The sequence below is a fragment of the Ursus maritimus genome, unplaced genomic scaffold, assembly GCF_017311325.1.
Source record: "Ursus maritimus isolate PB19 unplaced genomic scaffold, ASM1731132v1 scaffold_27, whole genome shotgun sequence".
NCBI classification, from domain to species: Eukaryota; Metazoa; Chordata; class Mammalia; order Carnivora; family Ursidae; genus Ursus; species Ursus maritimus.
In genome coordinates this window covers 9,598,090-9,616,644 of record NW_024425230.1, presented here as the reverse complement: position 1 = coordinate 9,616,644, position 18,555 = coordinate 9,598,090, and the positions used below count along the sequence as shown (strand labels likewise).

The window sequence follows — 18,555 nt, the reverse complement described above, 5'->3', positions numbered from 1 at the left end:
ATGAACATTGGGGTGCATATGGCCCTTCTCTTCACTACGTCTGTATCTTTGGGGTAAACACCCAGTAGTGCAATGGCTGGATCATAGGGTAGCTCAATTTTTAACTTTTTAAGGGACCTCCACACGGTTTTCCAGAGTGGCTGTACCAACTTGCATTCCCACCAACAATGTAGGAGGGATCCCCTTTCTCCACATCCTCTCCAACAACTGTTGTTTCTTGCCTTGTCTATTTTTGCCATTCTAACTGGCGTAAGGTGGTATCTCAGTGTGGTTTTGATTTGAATTTCCTTGATGGCTAATGATTTTGAACATTTTTTCATGTGTCTGTTAGCCATTTGTATGTCTTCATTGGAAAAGTGTCTGTTCATATCTTCTGCCCATTTTTTGATTTATTTGTTTCTCGTGTATTGAGTTTGAGAAGTTCTTTGTAGATCTTGGATACCAGTCCTTTATCTGTAGTGTCATTTGCAAATATATTCTCCCATTCCGTGGGCTGCCTCTTAGTTTTTCTGACTGTTTCCTTGGATGCCATCGCACATTTTCTTTATCTATTCATCTATCAATGGATACTTAGGTTGTTTCCGTATCTTGGCTATTGCTGCAGTGAACATGGGGGTGCATATATCTTTTTGAGTAAGTGTTTTTGTTTTCTTCGGATAAATGCCCAGAAGTGGAATTGCTAGATCATATGGTAATTCTATTTTTATTTGATTTATTTCTTGAGGAACCTCCATCCTGTTTTCCTTAGTAGCAGTACCAATTTATATTCCCACCAAAAGTGCACAAGGATTCCCTTTTCTTCTCACCAACACTTGTTATTCCTTATCTTTTTTTGATAATAACCAGTCTGACAGGTATCAGGTGAGACAACATTGTGGTTTTGATTTGCATTTCCCTGATAATTTGTTGTAAATTAACGTAAATTAACTGACCATCTATGCATGGGTTTATTCTGGGCTCTCTATTCTGTTCCATGGATTTATATGTCTGTTTTATGCCAATACCTTGCTTTTTAATTACTATTGCTTTGTAATATAGCTTAAAACCAGGGGATGTGATACCTCCAGCTTTGTTCTTTTTCAGGGTTGCTTTGGCTTTTTGGCATGTTTTGTGGTTCCCTACAAACTTTAGGATTTTATGTTCTATTTCTGTGAAAGATGCCATTGATATTTTGATAGGGATTCCACTGAATCTGTAGATCGCTTTGGGTAGTATGGACATTTTAACAGTATTCTTTAAATTCATGAGCATAGTATATCTCTCCATTTATTTGTATCTTCCTCAGTTTCTTTCATCAGTGTCTTACAGTTTTCAGTGTACAGGTCTTTGACCTCCTTGGTTAAATTTATTTCTAGGTTTTTTCTTTTTGATGCAATTGGAAAGGAAATTTAAATTTCTCTTTCTGATAGTTAATTAATAGTGTGTTAAAATGCAACAGATTTTTATGTATTGATTTTTTATGCTGCAACTTTACTGAATTTGTTTATTAGTCTAACAATATTTTGGTAGAGTGATTAGAATTTTCTGTATATGTTATCTGTAAATAGTGATACTTTTACTTCTTTTGCTCCAATTTGGATGCCTTTTGTATTTTTTTCTTGCCTAATTGCTCTAACTAGCTCTTCCAATAATATGTTTAATAAAAGTGATGAGAACAGTTATCGTTGTCTGTTCCTCATCTTAGAGGAAACGCTCTTAGCTTTTCACTGTTGAGTATGAGGTTAGCTGTGGTTGTCATCCAAGGCCTTTAATATGTTGAGGTAAATTTCCTTTGTACCTATTTTGTTGAATGTTTTTATTATAAAACAATGTTGAATTTTGTCAAATGCTTTTTCTGCATCCATTGAGATGATCATACGATTTTTAGCCTTCATTTCGTTAATGTGGTATTATTATATTGATTGATTTGAAGATGTTGAACCATCATTGTATCCCTGGAATTAAAGTCTACTTCATCATGGTATATGATCCTTTTAATGTATTGTTGAATTCAGTTTGCTAATTTTTTGTTGAGAATTTTTGTGTCTGTTCTTTAGGAATATTGGCCTGTAATTTTCTTTTCTTGGGGCATCTCTGTCTGGTTTTGGTATTGAGGTAATGCTGGCCTCATAAAATGAGTTTGCAAGTGCTCCCTTCTATTCTGTTTTTTGGAAGGGTTTGAGAAGGATTGGAATTAATTTTTCTTTGAATATTTGGTAGAATTCACCAGAAAAGCCATCTGGTCCTGGACTTTGTTCGTTGGGAAGTTTTTGATTATTGATTCAGTCTCCTTACTAGTAAATGGTGTGTTCAGATCTTTGTTTCTTCCTGATTCATTCTTGGTAGGTTGTTTGTTTCTAGGAATTTATCCATTTCTTCTGGATTGCCAAATTTGTTGGCATATTATTGTTCATGGTAGTCTTGTATGATCCTTTGTATATTTGTGGTATCAGTTGTAAGTCGCCTCTTTTATTTCTGAGCTTATTTATTTGAATCCTCCCATTTTTTCTTGGTGAGTCTAGCCAAAGGTTTGTCAATTTTGTTTACCTTTTTAAAGAACCAGCTCTTAGTTTCATTAATCTTTTCTATTTTTAATCTCTACATCATATATTTATGCTCTGATCTTTATTATTTCCTTCTTTCTGTGAACTTTGGGCTTCATTTGTTCTTCTTTTTCTAGTTCCTTAAGATATAAAATTAAGTTTGAGTTTTTTCTTGTTTTTTGATATAGGCATTTTTTGCTATGAACTTCCCTCTTAGAACTGCTTTTGCTGTATCCCATAAGTTTTGGTATGTCGTATTTCCATTTTCATTTGTCTCAAGGCATTTTAAAAAATTTCTCTTGATTTCTTCTTTGACTCATTGGTTGTTCAGTAGCATGTTGTTTAATTCCCACAAATTTTGAATTTTCCAGTTTTCTTCCTATAATTGATTTTTAGCTTCTTTTGAGCCACTAAATACTTTCCTTCTTTGAACTTGTTCTTTTTCCTTCCTTCCTTCCTTCCTTCCTTCCTTCCTTCCTTCCTTCCTTCCTTCTCTAGGCCCAATCTGGGGCTTGAACTCATGACCCTGAGATCAAGAATCGCATGCTCTACCCAAGAATCGCATGTAAGCCAGCCAGGTGCCACTTGTTTTAGTTCTTTCAGTGTATTTATTATAGCAGGTTTGAAGTAATTGCTAAATTCAACATCTGGATCCACTTAGAATCATTTTCTATTTACTCATTTTTTCCTGAGTATGGGTTACACCTTCTTGTTTTAGTACATGTTTTGTAATTTTTTTAAATGGACATTTTAGATAATATATTAATAGTAACTCTGGATTGTGATTTTTTCCCCTACCTGAGGATTATTGCTATTTCTATTTACTTATTTGATATTCATAGTAATTTGCCTGGACTAAAAATATGAAATCCATTTCCCCCACAGTATGTGACTATTGATGTCTCTGTGGGTTTTTTTTTTTTCCTCCTTATTTTTGTTTTAATTTTTAACCCTAGCTTATTAGGGTTTGTTCCTGTTTTCTGTGTAGCTTGACGGTTGAACACCTTGAGGTATGGCTTCTATCCTCTGTCAGTAGATCTGTGTGTGGGTTCAGAAGCCCATTTAACATTTAGGCAGTTTCCAAATATACCCTATTATTTTCTGTTAGCCTCTGTTTTTCTCCTCTGTACATGTGTGCAAACTTTCTGTAGACCTAAAATTTGTAAATCGCTTGAGCCCTCTCTGGTCTTCCCTTTGTTTGCTCATGACTTCCTCTTAGTCTGATATATGTGGAGAGTCTATCAAATGTCTTCCTGCTTCATAGCCCATACCTCCTTGTTAACTTTCTGGCCTATCTGCCCAATTCATTGCTTGCCTCAACCAGGAACATCCCTCAGCCTCATCAAATCATTAGTCTTTCATGTTTACTTGCAACCAAGAGTATTACTAATTATTATTATTACTAATTAGTCCTGGGTGTGGGTTTTTCACCTTTTGCTCCGAATCTCGTCAGCCCCCTCCGGCAGTGAAGCTGCTGGTTGTTTGCACCCTGCCCTGCCATATTAGAACTGTTGTACTAACCAAGCCGGGTGGAAGGATGGGAGCCACCCCACGTGAGCTTGTCACAAATTTCTGCTCTTCTTATTGGAAGTGTCGTAGTGTTTTATGAATATGTGCTTTTCCATTTGTTGAAAACTTTTGGTCAGTTTCCAGAGTACTGAAATGGTTGCTTTTGACAATTTTATGTAATTTTATAGTTACTTTCTGGGCAGAGGATTTGGCAGCCTCTTCACTCCATCTACTGGAAGGTCCAGCTTTTCTTTTTGTTTCTTTTTTGGTTATGGTTTGCCTGGCATATGTTTTTATCACTTTATATTTAATCTATCCATGTATTTATATTTTAAATGGATTCCTTTTATACTAGGATCTTGTATTTAAATCCAATCCAATAATCTCTTTTAATTGGTGTCCTCAGGCTATTTGCTTTTAATGTTATTATTGACCATATTAGATTTAGGCTTATCATTTTATTATTAGTTTTCTTTTTGTCACCTCTAGTTTTGTATCTTTATTCCCTCTTTCCTGCCTTTCTTGTTATTATTCAAATATATTTTAGTCTTCTGTTTGAAATCATTTATTGGCTTTGGGGCTTATCTCTTTTATTTATTTATTTTTCTGAAGATTTTATTTATTTATTTATTTATTTATTTATTTATTTATTTATTTATTTGAGAGAGAGAGAGCATGCATGCACAAGTGGGGGGAAGAGCAGAGGTAAGCTGAGTGTGCAGCCCGACTTGGGGCTTGACCCCAAGATCATGACCTGAGCTGAAATCAAGAGTTGGATGCTCAACCAACTGAGCCACCCAGGTGCCCCTGGGCTTATCTCTTTTAAAAATTTGTTTTATTTTATTTTTTTGCATTAGAAATTACACTATACATATCTTTCAAAATCTACTTGGAAATTCCTTTTGCTTTCCTCCACCAACCTTTGTGTTACACTTATCAGAAGTAGTACATCTATATACATTGAAAATCATATGAGATAATGCTATGATTTTTGCCTTCAGCAGTCATGCATATCTTGAAACACTTAAAAAGAGAAAAGTAAATAGTCTTATATTTACTCAGTTATAATAGCTCTTACATTTGAAGACATAATGGCTTAACTGAGAAAATTTGGTGAAAGATATAAATTTACAGATCTGAAAAGCTCAGCAAAGAGGGCCTGGCTGGCTCCATCAGTAGAGCATGTGACTCTTGATCTTGGGGTTGTGAGTTCAAGCCCCACGTTGGGTATAGAGTTTACTTAAAAAGCTCAGCTGACCCCAACTAGAATAAATTCAAAGAAATCATTTACAGATACATCATAATCAACCTGCTAACAATGAAAGATAAAGAACAAATCTTGTAAGCACCTAAAGAAACAATGTTTCAAATGACTGTAGAGTTTTCCTTGGACACCATGGAGGCTGGCAGACAATAGAACAGCATCTTTCAAGCACTAAGAGGAAAGAATGGTCACCGCAGAATTCTGTTATTTAATGAAAATAATCTTTAGGAATGACAGTGATAGAAGGACACTCCCAGGTAAAGGAAAACGAAGAGAATTTGTTGTCAGCATACCTGCCATACAAGAAATGCTAGATGTTTTTCAGTCTGACTGAACTGATAGAAGCAGGAATCTTGGATTTTCAGGAATGAAGGAAGAGTTACTTAAGGGCATCCTATTGTCCTAGCCTCGGTGCCATCTTCAGACTTGGCCACTTTTGCTAGATTTATGTTTGGCTGAGAGTTTTCAAGTTTTTAACTTGAGCCCACACTTTGGGTTCTGTTTCTTTATTTCTGCCTGATATATTGCTGCCCCAAGCTTATTTCCTATTTCTTGTATTTAAGTTAGAATCTTAGATAACTTTAATTTGATTCAATTGCTTTCTAAAAATGTATTCCCCCCCCCCCCGACCAAAAAAAAGAAAAAAAGAGAGGGAAACAAACCATAAAAGACTCTTAAAGACAGAAAACAAACTGAGGCCTGATGAAAAGGAGTGGGTGGGGGATGGGCTAGATGAGTGATGGGTATGAAGGAAGGCACTTGATGTAATGAGCACTGAGTGTTGTATGTGGGTGATGAATCACTGAATTCTGCTCCTGAAGCCAACATTGCATTGGATGTTACCTAACTAGAACTTGAATAAAAATTTGGAAAAAAAATGTACTTTGCGTTGGCTGAGCTTAAGCAAGTTTATTTTTTAATCAATTATCGAAGTTAAGATGCCATGTGTAGTCCTAGATTTGCGGCCTCGTATAAAATGGTCATGAAAATTATGTTTAATTGAGTCTACCTGAGAAGCTATTTAATTTTTATTTCTCTCTTTCCCACATACTTTCGCAGTGTGACAAAATCATTAATTTTCCAATCACATTATAGACAGTATTCAACTCAGTACTTTAAGGAATAATAGTTAGCTTAAGTTTTTTATAACAATTGAAAAGGCCAAAATAGTAAGCTACTAAGAATAATGTCCTTTTGTTGTACTCATTCATTTAATATGTGCAGTCCTGCGTGTTTCAGATTTAATAAAATGCTTTTATTCATCTCACATAGGAAGTAAGAAATGTCAGCTTTTCGTTCTCCTTCCCGTTCCTCAGTACTTTGACCTTTGGTACTGACATTATGTGTTTCCCTTTTTTGGTCAAAAGTGTTATTAATTTTAATATCTGAAATATGTATGCACGTCTGCCAAAGCAGAGTGTAAATATTGATCTGTTACCACTATAAAAATAAATCATCACATTATGGAAAATTTAGAATCATAATCCCATATTATTTCCCCATCTCACAATACAATAAGGCAACACTGAATTGAAATGGTGGGCACTTGGGGCACTTGGGTGGCTCAGTCGGTTAAGCGCCTGACTCTTGGTTTCAGGTCATGATCTCAGGGTCTTGGGATTGAGCCTTGCGTAGGGCTCCTGCTCAGCACAGTCTGTGTCCCTCTGCCACCCTCTCTGTCCCTCCTCTCACTCATGCCTGCCCACGTGCTTGCTCACTCTCTCTTTTAAATAAATAAATAAATAAATAAATAAATAAATAAATAAATAAATCTTTATTTAAAAAATAAAATGGTGGGCAATTGCAAGCTTTAGTAATTTTTGCAACCACATCAAAGCACTTTTTTACACATTTAATTATTTTATAACTAATGATTAAAATAATTTATTTTGCTTGCTCCCATGTGATTTGATAAATTTTTCAAATTTCTTTCAGTATGTGGTTTAATAGATACTGCAATTCAGAAGTATTGATATAATTTTAGTTTTTTCATTAAAAAATTAAGTTTTTAGCATTGGCCTCGCCATACTTAGAGTATAATAATCTAGAAGCACTAATCTTATCTTCGACCATTTTTTATTTCACTATTTTCTGTTTCCAATCAAGCACACCTGATGCTTTTCTTAAAATATCTCGAATTCTTTAACTTTGTCACACTGCCTCTGTTCTAGTCAAACGTCTGCTTGTTTTCTCAGCCTAGAATCTCTTTCCATCCCACTGCTCATTATATATCCATCATTCTAGTTTTTTCAGAAGAGTGCTGTTACTCTGTATGAATCTTCAGGAGATGTCATATTCTCACTGCAGTGAGTCCAGGCCTCGCTACCCAGTATTCATCATCACTCAACATCTCCACGAAGGCCTTCGTAAGGAGCTTATTTCCTACTCTTCTCCCATGGGTGTCTTTGATACTAGTTAGGCTCCAAATAGCCCTTTGTGCATGCTGCATTTATTATTTTCACTTCTGCGCCTTTCCCCATCTTTCAGCCCCACCCCCAGCCCCTGCTGGCAGCGCTGTATCCATTTTCCTTTTCAGCTAGTCAAGTGCCTGTGTCCTCAAGTACATTTTGCAAAAATTGCTCCCACCCCTCATCTACCTCTTCTTTCTTTGACCTCCTATCACATATCATCTCTTTTTTTTTTAAGATTTTATTTATTTATTTCTTTTAGAGAGTGAGAAGAGAGCGCATGCGAGTAGGGGGAGGGACAAAGGGAGAGGAAGAGAATCTCAAGCAGACTGCACTGAGCTCAGAGCCCAATGCGGGGTTCCATTTCATGACCCCGATATCATATCCTGAGCCACCCAAGGTGCCCCACACATTGTCTCTTGTATGTACTGTGATTCTCAATGGTGGAGTCCTCATCTCCTCTCCACACCCGGCCCCGTGGTGTGTAGCTGATTGGTTGCACTTCTGTTCCATTTCACGCCTGTAGTCGCTTTATAAAGTGAGGTGAGGAGGGTTTCTTGTTGCTATTTACCCAAAGTTAGAACATGATGATTTTTCCTTCAACTCCCTCACCCCACACATCCCAAATTAGAAGCATTTTTTTGTGTGTGAATTAAATAGGTAGATTGGCAAGCATATCTAAATGAAATACTGTGCTGATGGAACCAATAAGGAAATTGACTCCTGTGTGCATCAGTTAGGTTCAAATAGAACAAAATTCCGATTAAGGGTCACAGACTGTTCCCTGAATCCTCCCTGTCCATCTTCAGATGCATATGTTGCTAAGTATTGGGGAAATTGGGCAGTGCAGTATGAATTTCCCAGCACCTGTCCCTTGTAATATTATAAAAATAACTAGAAATTAATACATTTTGCACTTGTATTACTTTTATTAAAAATAGTTACTAAAAATGATCTGGGTAATAGTCTGTAACAAAGATGGACAAACTTTTTCTCTAAATGGCAAGATAGTAAATATTTTTAAGCTTTGCAGACCACATATGGTCTCTGCTACGTATTTTGTTTTTGTTTTTGCTGGTTTTTTTGGCCACCTTTTAAAAATGTAAAAACCAGTCTTAGCTTGCAGGCAGTATAGAAGTAGGACCACAGGCCAGATTTTGCCTGTGAGTTCTAGTTTGCCAACCCCTGGTCTGTAGCAGTAAGAAAAGAGAGTCTGTGTAACTGGGAATCCCATAGAGCAGAAGATTTTCTGTCCAGTAGAGAAGACATTGCTAATACTAACCCAAGCCCTGAACAAACTGGGTTGTGCTCGGGGTGGTGGGGGGCGTGCGATAAAGTGGTAGGAACATGGGAAACCTTACCCTGAGGGGAATGGCTCGTGGAACAGGATCAGGATTAGAGAAGGCCAAGAGTCGGCCTCCATGGACTTCAATTTGGAAGTTCCATGATGTGGAAGAATTAGACTTGCCCTACATAGTGCTTCCTGTGGAGTCTTGAGTGGATTGTCCTGTCCTGACAGTGAACGACCATTCCCTAGAGATTGCTTAGCAGAGCTTACTGTGCTCAGAGAGGCTTTATGGCAGTGATTTTTCCTGAAAAGGATGAAGTACCTTGTGAAGAACTTCCCAACCTTCAGATTTAATGATTTGGCGTAATACAAGGACGTAATTGTACTCACCATGGAACAGATTACAACTCTAGGTGTCATTGAGGGAATATTAAACTGTAGATGGGAGGACTTCACTTGGATGGAATTAAAGGTAATCTTCCTAGGGTGTGTACACTTTGAGTGGGTTTTTAAAAAAAGAACCATATGGCTGAACAGGATCTAAAAATGTTACCCACCAACAATTTCATCTTATTGTATTCTTCGCCTTTGTGAAAATTTCCAAAAGACATCTTAATTCTCAGTCCAGAAATTTTTCTCTGTAGTTCATATAAACAAGGTGCACTTGCTGGGATACTATAATTTGTTTTTAAGTCTCCTGCTATTTCCTTAGATAGAAGGTAAAATGACAAAAGTAGTGAAGCCCAGGTACCTGGAAGTGACTATAATTGTTCTTTTCCCACACTAGCAACAACTTTCGATTCATCAAGCAGCAGAAACCATAGTAACAGACTTCTGGCTCATATTCGGTACTCTGTGTCTCTCCTTTTTCTAGGCGAGCACTCTGCTCCATTAAAAAAAAAAAAATTCTAGCAGGCTGATTTAAAGACACCTACCTCTGTTGGATTATTTGTATACTTCGGCATTCATGTCTGTGGAAATTGCTGCAGCTACTGATTTTATTTGTTTTGAACTGTTAACAGTGTTGATTCATTTTATTTCATTTAATCAGGATGCGATTTATCTTCATTTTGATTTTGGTTGTAGAGGTTGGCGATTTGAAGGAGCTGCAGACACTAGACATTTCTACCAATCGTTTGCTAACTTTACCCGAGAGGCTTCACCTGTGCCTTTCTCTGCAGTACCTCACCGTGGACCGCAATCGTCTATGGTGCGTGCCACGCCATCTCTGCCAGCTGCCCAGCCTCAACGAGCTCTCCATGGCTGGAAACCGTCTCGCATTTCTGCCCCTCGGTAAGTGATCATGTTCGCCAGGCAAAGCAAAAAAGCCAAAGACTAAGACGGAAAGCCTTTGTGTCCTTGACGAGGAAGGATAGGGTAGGTTCCTTCATTCTGTTTCTCTTGAATTGCCTCTCTGAATCCATTTTGATAGTGAACAAAGCATGATTCCCAGTTAACAAAGTTGATTTCGGCCTGGGATTTCACATTTTAAAACAGAAATCTGTGCGTAAATGCTGTTTAGGGACAAAATATAGGCGATATGAGAGGATTTACTCTAAAGAAGGAATGAAAGCAAATGTATATATATAATATATATATAAGACCATAAAATTGACAGGGAGTATTGAGCAATCTGAAAGGATAGCTACTGGTACAAAGATACCTGTTTAGCTGTTGACTCCTACGTAGAAAACTTGTATTGGGTATCCTAATGATTAGTATCGTCAGATTACCAGACTACACAATTTTAAAAGCTTTACAGTTGGCCGAACTGCCTGCTGAGCTAGAAATGTCACACCAGCTAACAAATAACATATTATTCACTGTAGATTTCTGTAGTGGGCCCATTTTAATAAAAGAATACATTTATTTTTTACTGAGAATTGAATTATTTTCTTAACTTGTGAGAAACAAAGGTGCCATTTAAAAAAAATTAAAATATGAGGCCCCACAGAACCCTAAGCTGTCGTAGTAAGCTTCCTATGATTTTACTCATAAAAGCATTTTTTATAATGAATAATTTATCCCTGATGGCAGTGAAGTGAATAATTTACTAGTCCCTGAGGAAATATTTTCTACCATATTACAGTACACATACTATTTTCAATTAAAAATAACTGGGAAATGTGAAAATCAATTTGAATAATCCCAAATAGTTATCTAATTTAAAAAGATTACTTTTCTGTAAACATAATTAAATTCTATGCTTATAAAATTAGCAAAATGAAATAAAACCATTTCAGAAGCAAGCATTTCTAAGAAACCAGAGTTTTCCTTCAAGTGAGAAAATAGTGAGTTATTGAAGTCCAGTAAGATAGCGTGTGTCTAAGAACTCTAAAGCACTGTGCAAATGCAGACCACTCAGCTGAGAAGATAGAGCTTGTGGATTACCATATCCTGCTTTTTAAAAGTTCCGTCCTCCTTCTCATATTCATACCCTCCGTAGTAACCACCAGAGCTTGTATTTACCACTTTCTAAGAGCTGCTGCCTGTACCAATGCCGACTCCGTACCAAGGCCTGGCCAGGATGGCTCAGTCGAAGCTGATCAGTGAATCAGGGAAGGGGACGGGGGAGGGAAGTAAAGGATGTGATGATTTGATCTGTGTGGTATAGAACTCAGTGGTCTAACGTCAGCATTCAGGCTAAAGGTGGACATCCCATTACAGGTAACCGTGCTTTGACTCCCAGGCATTCCCAGAAACAGATTTGCTTGTTAAGTCTGGAGTTGCTCGTACTATTGTTCACAGAATTATTATTATTACTGTCGTTGTTACCACTGACCACATCTATTAGGAGTGTCTCCATGAGTAACACTACTGCAACTCTTTGTAGGAACAATCATTTATTGAATTAGGTATTCTGTTAGGCACGGTACAGAGGCTCTCTAATTTAATTATTACAGAACCAGTTATTACAAAATCTATTGACAACCTGTTTACAGATGAGGAAATTGAGATTCAGAGACGTTAAGTAACCCACCCAGAATCACAGCTAGTGAGAGACTGAATTGAGTTTCGGACTCTGTCTGATTCTAAACTCCACATTCTTTCCACCTTGGCATGCTATCTCCACATCCCAGGCGTGATCCTTCTGCAAGGGGACCTCATGTGGAATAGGGCTGAACTTGGGGCACCTGGGTGGCTCAGTTGGATAAGCGCCCAACTCTTGATTTCAGCTCAGGTCATGATCTCAGGGTTGTGAGATCGAGCGCCACGTCAGGCTCTGTGCTGGGCATGGAGCCTGCTTAAGATTCTCTTTCTGCCCCTCCACCTACCCCTCTCTCTCTCCCTCTAAAAAAAAAACAAAAAGGAAAAAGAAAAAGGAATAGGGCTGAACTATACTGCTCATCTTTCTAGTTGTATAGCCACCTCCAGTGTCAAATTTGGGCAGCCATTTTGTGTTCAAATACTCATATAGACACTCTAATTGGCCCAGTTCAGTCTCTCTCTCTACTCGCTTGGTATAGCTTGGTCTCACGTACCCCCTCTGGACATCAGCTAGGTGCTCCCAGTTACTCATTTCTAATCTGACTATCATCAGCAGGTCCTACAGCGAGAAAAATCTAATAAAAGTTGAGGCCAGAGAACTGTTATCCAGCTCTTTCTTGGTGTTAGCCATTCTTCTTTCCTTGTCTGGCCCCTTCAACCTCCATGGAGTTCCTGATTCCTTAATTTTGTGCTGGTCACAACTTGTGTTCCTTGTCTTCTTGTTTCTTCCATCACATATGCTTTGTCTCAAGTCTAAACCATTCATCAGCAACTGCCTGCATCCTGCCTGTGGCTCTGGTCCACAACCCTGTTCTCATGTCTGATACCAGAGGTACACTTAGCCATCTAGAGCCATCTAGCTCTAGAGCCCAGGTTCTGCCTAGAATCCCATATACAATCAAACTTTTAAAACTAAATGAATCTTGTTTGCCAGTCTTTAGCCTGTGGGTCCTGTCTCCAGTCCAGCCGGGCTCCATGCCCTTCATCTCGCCTATTCTTCCTACCTCACTGTAGCTCATCCAGCCATGGCTCCTTATTACCCTGGTCATTTGCCACTCATTCTGACCTGTCATTGTAGCAGAGACACAGCCAAGCAGGTGCTGTGGCGGCAGCGGCAGTAATGTTGGGAGAAAAGAGAAGCCACTCCAATAGGAACTTGACCTCTGTTGGTTTGTAGTGCTGAGGAGTGACCTTGTGTATCACGCTGAATGCCTACAGCAGCAGATGGCGGGAGTGGCAGTGGCTGGGGCAAGGTGATAGGAATGATCGTTGGGTAGAAGGGAGAGTCCACTACACATTGCCTGCTGCTCTTCTGCTTGGCACCTCAGTTACGTATTTGCTGGGGCATCTTTGTGCGCCATGGTAAGTGCTGGTGTGGGCGAGGAGATGGGCGTTTCTTCTTCAACACTCGGGTTTAGTGGTGAGTAGAGCCTTGCAGAGTGGTCTCTGTCTCTAGGTGTCTTGTCACCCCCAAAACCTTGCTTCTGTGTTTGGAGAGGTTTTCCTTTGTGACCTGGTCGATATGGTGGCAAAGAGCATGAGAGGCAGGAGGGTCTGCACTGGGCTCTGAGGAGGGTCCCTCACAACACTGAGGTAACCATAGCTCTCCAGCCCGGGGCCACGGACAGCCCAGGAGATGGAAGCAGTTTCATACTGCTCTGGGTGCCATCCCGGCCCACAAGGCTCACGGCCCTGGCAGGACACAGGCCTGTGGATAAGGTTTGATTTTACCAGAGAAAGACATACAAGCAAGAGGAGGAGGAGAAAAATTGTCAGCCAGGAAAGAAACAGGCTGCCTGAAGCGGTGGTTGGCCCTGGGCTCAGACTGATTCTTGAGAACAGCAGGAGCCCAGGGTTAGGAAGCAAATACAAGCACCAGTGGTCTTTCTTCCCTGTTATATTGGGCAAACCTTTGTAAAGAAATGGGTAAGACCACCAGAGACAGCCAGAGAGGGCTTTGGGAGATTGGAGACAGGATCATCTGTGAAGATGATGAAAGTGAATCTGACAGAAATATCAGCGATCTTCTCTATGTTGTTTTGTGGTTTTGTGGGAGTTTTTGTTTTCTGTTTTGTTTTTTAATACCATGAAGGTGGCTTTGGAAAGGGGTTTCAATTAGGTCTTTTGGAGAAAAATAATGAAATCCATCGCTGTCCTTCCACAGAGTTTGTGCACTTGAAACCTTTCTTTGAACTCCTTTCTGATAAACAAAAGCTGTCTAACGCTATGAACTATGGTGGACAGAGTCAAATGAAGCACGCGGCTGTGGGTGCTGCCTTTCCTCAGACAACTGAACTGGTCTTGGAAACCTAGCAAAGAGGGATGTCTCTTTACAGTAGTTAGGATATACTGTGTGTATACACACGCACACATACATACACACACAGAACTGAAGTTTCCAAATAGAAGTCTCTTACGTTTCAACGTGATTCTGTGAGCATAGTACAGGAACTTGAAGGCCTATGAAATGGGAGCTGTAATATCTCTGCCCAGGATTGGAGGTAGGAATCCTGTTTTGGGGAGTTACTGAATTCGGTTGCTTGCCAAAGAAGGTTGGTTTAGAAGAAAAGCAAGTTTTTATGGGGCTTCTTAAAAGAATGTCATATCTCAGCATCTTCAAAAAGCAGCTACAGAGGGTATATATATATAGGATGACTTAAATAATGTGTAAAACTAGCTAAACCATAATCCTCTTTGAGGACTTTCTTTTTAAGATGAAGAGATGCATCAAGACAGAAGGATGTTCTTATTCTAATGATACCATGATAATTGAGTGACAGATGAGCCTACAAACAAAGCTTTTTCCATTGTGGTGATTGTCGGTGAGGACAGGAAAAGTATTCACTTGAGCCTCATGCTATGAGATTTGCTAGAGGTTTTGAAATGAGAGTATTTGTTGTTGATTCAATATAGTTCTGCACACTAAATAGCTCCCAGAGTTGTGACTCACCTCTGGGCTTCTGAAAGTGTAGGAAAATACAAAGGAAAGGATTTTTTTTTTCTCTAAGTCTTTTTTACCAGGTGTTCCTGGTCTCTCGCATAATTAAGATGCCCGATTATTCAGTAATGTTCACAACTTATTTAATGATGAATAATAGATATAAGTACTGTGAGGTTGCCCAGGCACAAATTGGCCATAGAAGAACATCCTTTAGTTAGCCCCCAGGAAGTGCTGTGTCATCTAAACTCAGTAACTCCTGTAGCTTAAGAAAATGAGAAGACAAAATTTGCCCCCAAGTTAGCTGGTAGAATTTTTTTTAAAGATTTTTATTTATTTATTTGAGAGAGAGTGAGAGAGCATGGGGGGAGGGGCAGAGGTAGAGGGAGAAGCAGACTCCCCACTGAGCAGGGAGCCCAATGCAGGGCCTGATCCCAGGACCCTGAGATCATGACCTGAGCTGAAGGCAGACGCTTCACCGACTGAGCCACCCAGGCACCCCAGCAGGTGGAATTTTTGACTGTTAGAAAAACAGTGAACGAATTCTTTTTTTTTTTTTTAAAGGTTTTATTTATTTATTCGACAGAGATAGAGACAGCCAGCGAGAGAGGGAACACAAGCAGGGGGAGTGGGAGAGGAAGAAGCAGGCTCATAGCAGAAGAGCCTGATGTGGGGTTCGATCCCAGATCGCCGGGATCACGCCCTGAGCCGAAGGCAGACGCTTAACCACTGTGCCACCCAGGCGCCCCAGTGAACGAATTCTTAACCAAGAACATTGGGCAAATGACACTGAAATGTATAGACTATTCTAGTACATAAACTACCATGTAGTGAACCCAAAACTTAGTGGACAGTGGCTTCCTACTAACAGGAAACTATTTGGGTTTCTAAACCAGTCCTAGAGCCGGTCCTTGGAGATTGTGGTAGTGCAGTGTGTATTTTCTCTGGAACAGTTATTCTGTGTGCCAAAGATTTGTGCTTGTGGGTGAGGTGACCATTCCGTTGCTGCTATGGATTATACACCATGACTTTGAGAGGGAGGTAAAACTGGCCCTTTTATCACATAACAGATCACTCCAGTTTTCTATAGTAGTTGTAGTTGCTTTTTCCTTTATAGGGTTTAAGATACCTTGCGTAGAAAAAACAAAACAGTTTATGCCAAGTAGGGTGCAGTTTTAGAAAGTAGCTTCTAGGCATTTTCAAAACTTAACGCTGAAATCCCTTCTTTCATTGCAAATGGCATATTAGACACAAATCTGTTACCTGTACTTGGTCTTTCTATTGCTTCTTGTTCTTGTTTGCTCTGTATCGGCTTAGAAAATCAGGAAAAGAATTGCTCTTTCCTATTTTTTAAGAAAATATTTAAGTCCACGCAAAACCAGTATGGAAACTAGATGGAAACCAGCTAATAATTCTGTAATCTCAGACTTAGAGATGAATGTAAACTGTACTTTGCTGAACCATGAATGTGTTTGATCTGCAGTTTGAAGAACTACTGCCTTGAGGTCACTGTTTAATGGGAACTATTTGCAAAGTTTTGTAGCTGTAAATAAGTTTCAGTGCTTAAAAAGTCTGTTCTAGTACAGACCAGAAGTCCCAGTGGTTGGAATTAGTCCTGTGTTGGAGTAGAAGTTGTGATGACTGCTTTCCAAGGAGAGACCCAAACATGCCACTAAAATCGTGTTCTGTTCCATGTTCTGTGGGGATTGTTGGGTACATCTCTAATCAAAGGCATAGTGAAAAGGGAGAAAAGAAGGGTTTGAAAACAAGGCTCAAAAACTAGTAATGGGAAAAAGTGAGAGAGAATTATTCTGTTAATTAAAGTCCATGCAGACCTTGTTTCAGGAGTAAAAGTATTATAACTCTTGTATTTCTTCAAGAAAATGGATATTCAGTGCTCTTTTTTGGACTCTATCTTCTTGCAAGTATTTGTAACAAAAATTGTTTATTTCTTTTCATGCTGCTTACTCATCTGACCCTTTTCCACTGTCTTAATGATACCCCTGCTTTGTTTTTCTTTCATCACATTGGGTCTTTGCTGTTGCCTCAAGGTTTTCTTAGGAAGTTAATTTGATTATTTAATATGGCTTCTGTAGCATGGGCCAGACATTGAGTGTACTGTGCTAATGTGTGAAGAGAAAACTCACCTAGAGTATATTTTTCTCTAAGTTTTGGAATAGGATTTGGGGATGGGGAAGTGATTAATATGAAAAAGTTAGCCCTGTTTTCTTAAATACCAGTTTAAAACAAGAGAGGACTGCTGCTCATTCTTTAAAGGGTACAAGTGTGATATTGTTATAATGTCCACACTACCCAATGCAAGCTACAGATTCAGTACAATTCCTATCAAAATTCCAACGGCATTTTTCATAGAACTAGAAAAAATAATCCTAAAATTTATGTGGAACCACAAAAGACCCCCAAATAGCAAAAGCAATACTGAGAAAGAAGAACAAAGCTGGAAGTAGCATGCTGCCTGATTTCAAACCATATTACAAAGCTGTAGTAATCAAAACAGTATGGCATGGGCACAAAAACAGATGCGTAGATCAATAGAACAGAATAGAGAGCCCAGAAATAAACCCACACTTACATGGTCAGTTAATTTCTGACATAGTGGACAAGAATATACAATGAAGAAAAGATACTCTCTTCAAGAAATGGGTTTACGAGAGAAGAGTTAAGATGGCGGGGGAGTAGGGGACCCCTTTTCAGCTGGTCCCCTGAGTTGAGTTGGATAGGTACCAGACCAGCCTGAACATCCACGGAATCAGCCTGAGACGCGGGAAGATACATCTAGATCTGTACAAATGAACATATCCAGCGCTGAGAATTGAGGTATGAAGTGGGGAGCCATGAAACGTTGCACATATATCGGAAGATAAACGGAAGGGGGAGGGAGCCGCCACGTTCGGGTGCCAGGAAGCGGTAGCCACCTGCACGGGGGAGCAGGCGGGCTCGAGGACGGCACCCACGAGACAGCAGACTGAGACCGTGAGCCAGGAGCGCGCGACGAGACTGAAACGGAGCTCCGGTGTGCTCACTGGAACCAGACTGAGACCGGGAGCTCCGGGAGCTCCGGGAGCGCTCGGGGGCGGCTGGCGGCTGGTGGTGTTAGAAACACAAAGGACAGAGACGCGCCGGCCCTGGAAGTGAGGGCTGGGACACCGGATGTAGGGTGCACATCCCGAGACACTGCAGGGTTGAGCAGCACCAACAGTAACAGAGTTAAAGTGGCCAGAACATCAGTGGAGAACGGTCCGCGATCCCTCTCTTCTGAGACAGAGGCTGAGATTGGGCCTCTGCTGCTCTGACTCTCAGAAGAGGCACAGCAAACCGCCAGGGAAAGCCACCAGAGAACAAAAGCCTGGAAAGACCGGCTCACAGCGTGCCCATCCCCATCCCCTCTCCAAAGGGACACGGAGACCCTACCCAAACACGGTTGCCTGAGTATCGGCGCAGCAGGCCCCTCCCACAGAAGGCAGGCTGAAAAATCAAGAAGCCCACATCCCTAAGATCCCTATAAAACAAGGGTGCATGGCCTGGGTCCCGGTCAATAATTTGGGCTCTGGACAACCCCGCACCCTCTCCTCATCAGAATGACGAGAAGGAGAAATCCCCCCCAGCAAAGAAAAGAC

The 18,555-nt window shown here is 39.9% G+C and overlaps 1 protein-coding gene across 5 annotated transcripts in view; it reads left to right on the top strand.

Annotated features, from left to right (window-relative positions):
- Positions 1-18,555, top strand: part of LRRC28 (leucine rich repeat containing 28) — a 171,218-nt gene that overhangs the window by 94,398 nt on the left and 58,265 nt on the right. For 3 of the 5 annotated variants that reach the window (XM_040642711.1, XM_040642712.1, XM_040642713.1), the window contains exon 6: positions 10,078-10,284. The exons of 1 other annotated variant lie outside the window; for it this stretch is intronic. In XM_040642711.1, the coding sequence (XP_040498645.1) occupies positions 10,078-10,284 (207 nt within the window). The remainder of the gene's footprint in view (positions 1-10,077; positions 10,285-18,555) is intronic. One more of the 5 variants, XM_040642714.1, reaches the window with a different exon arrangement.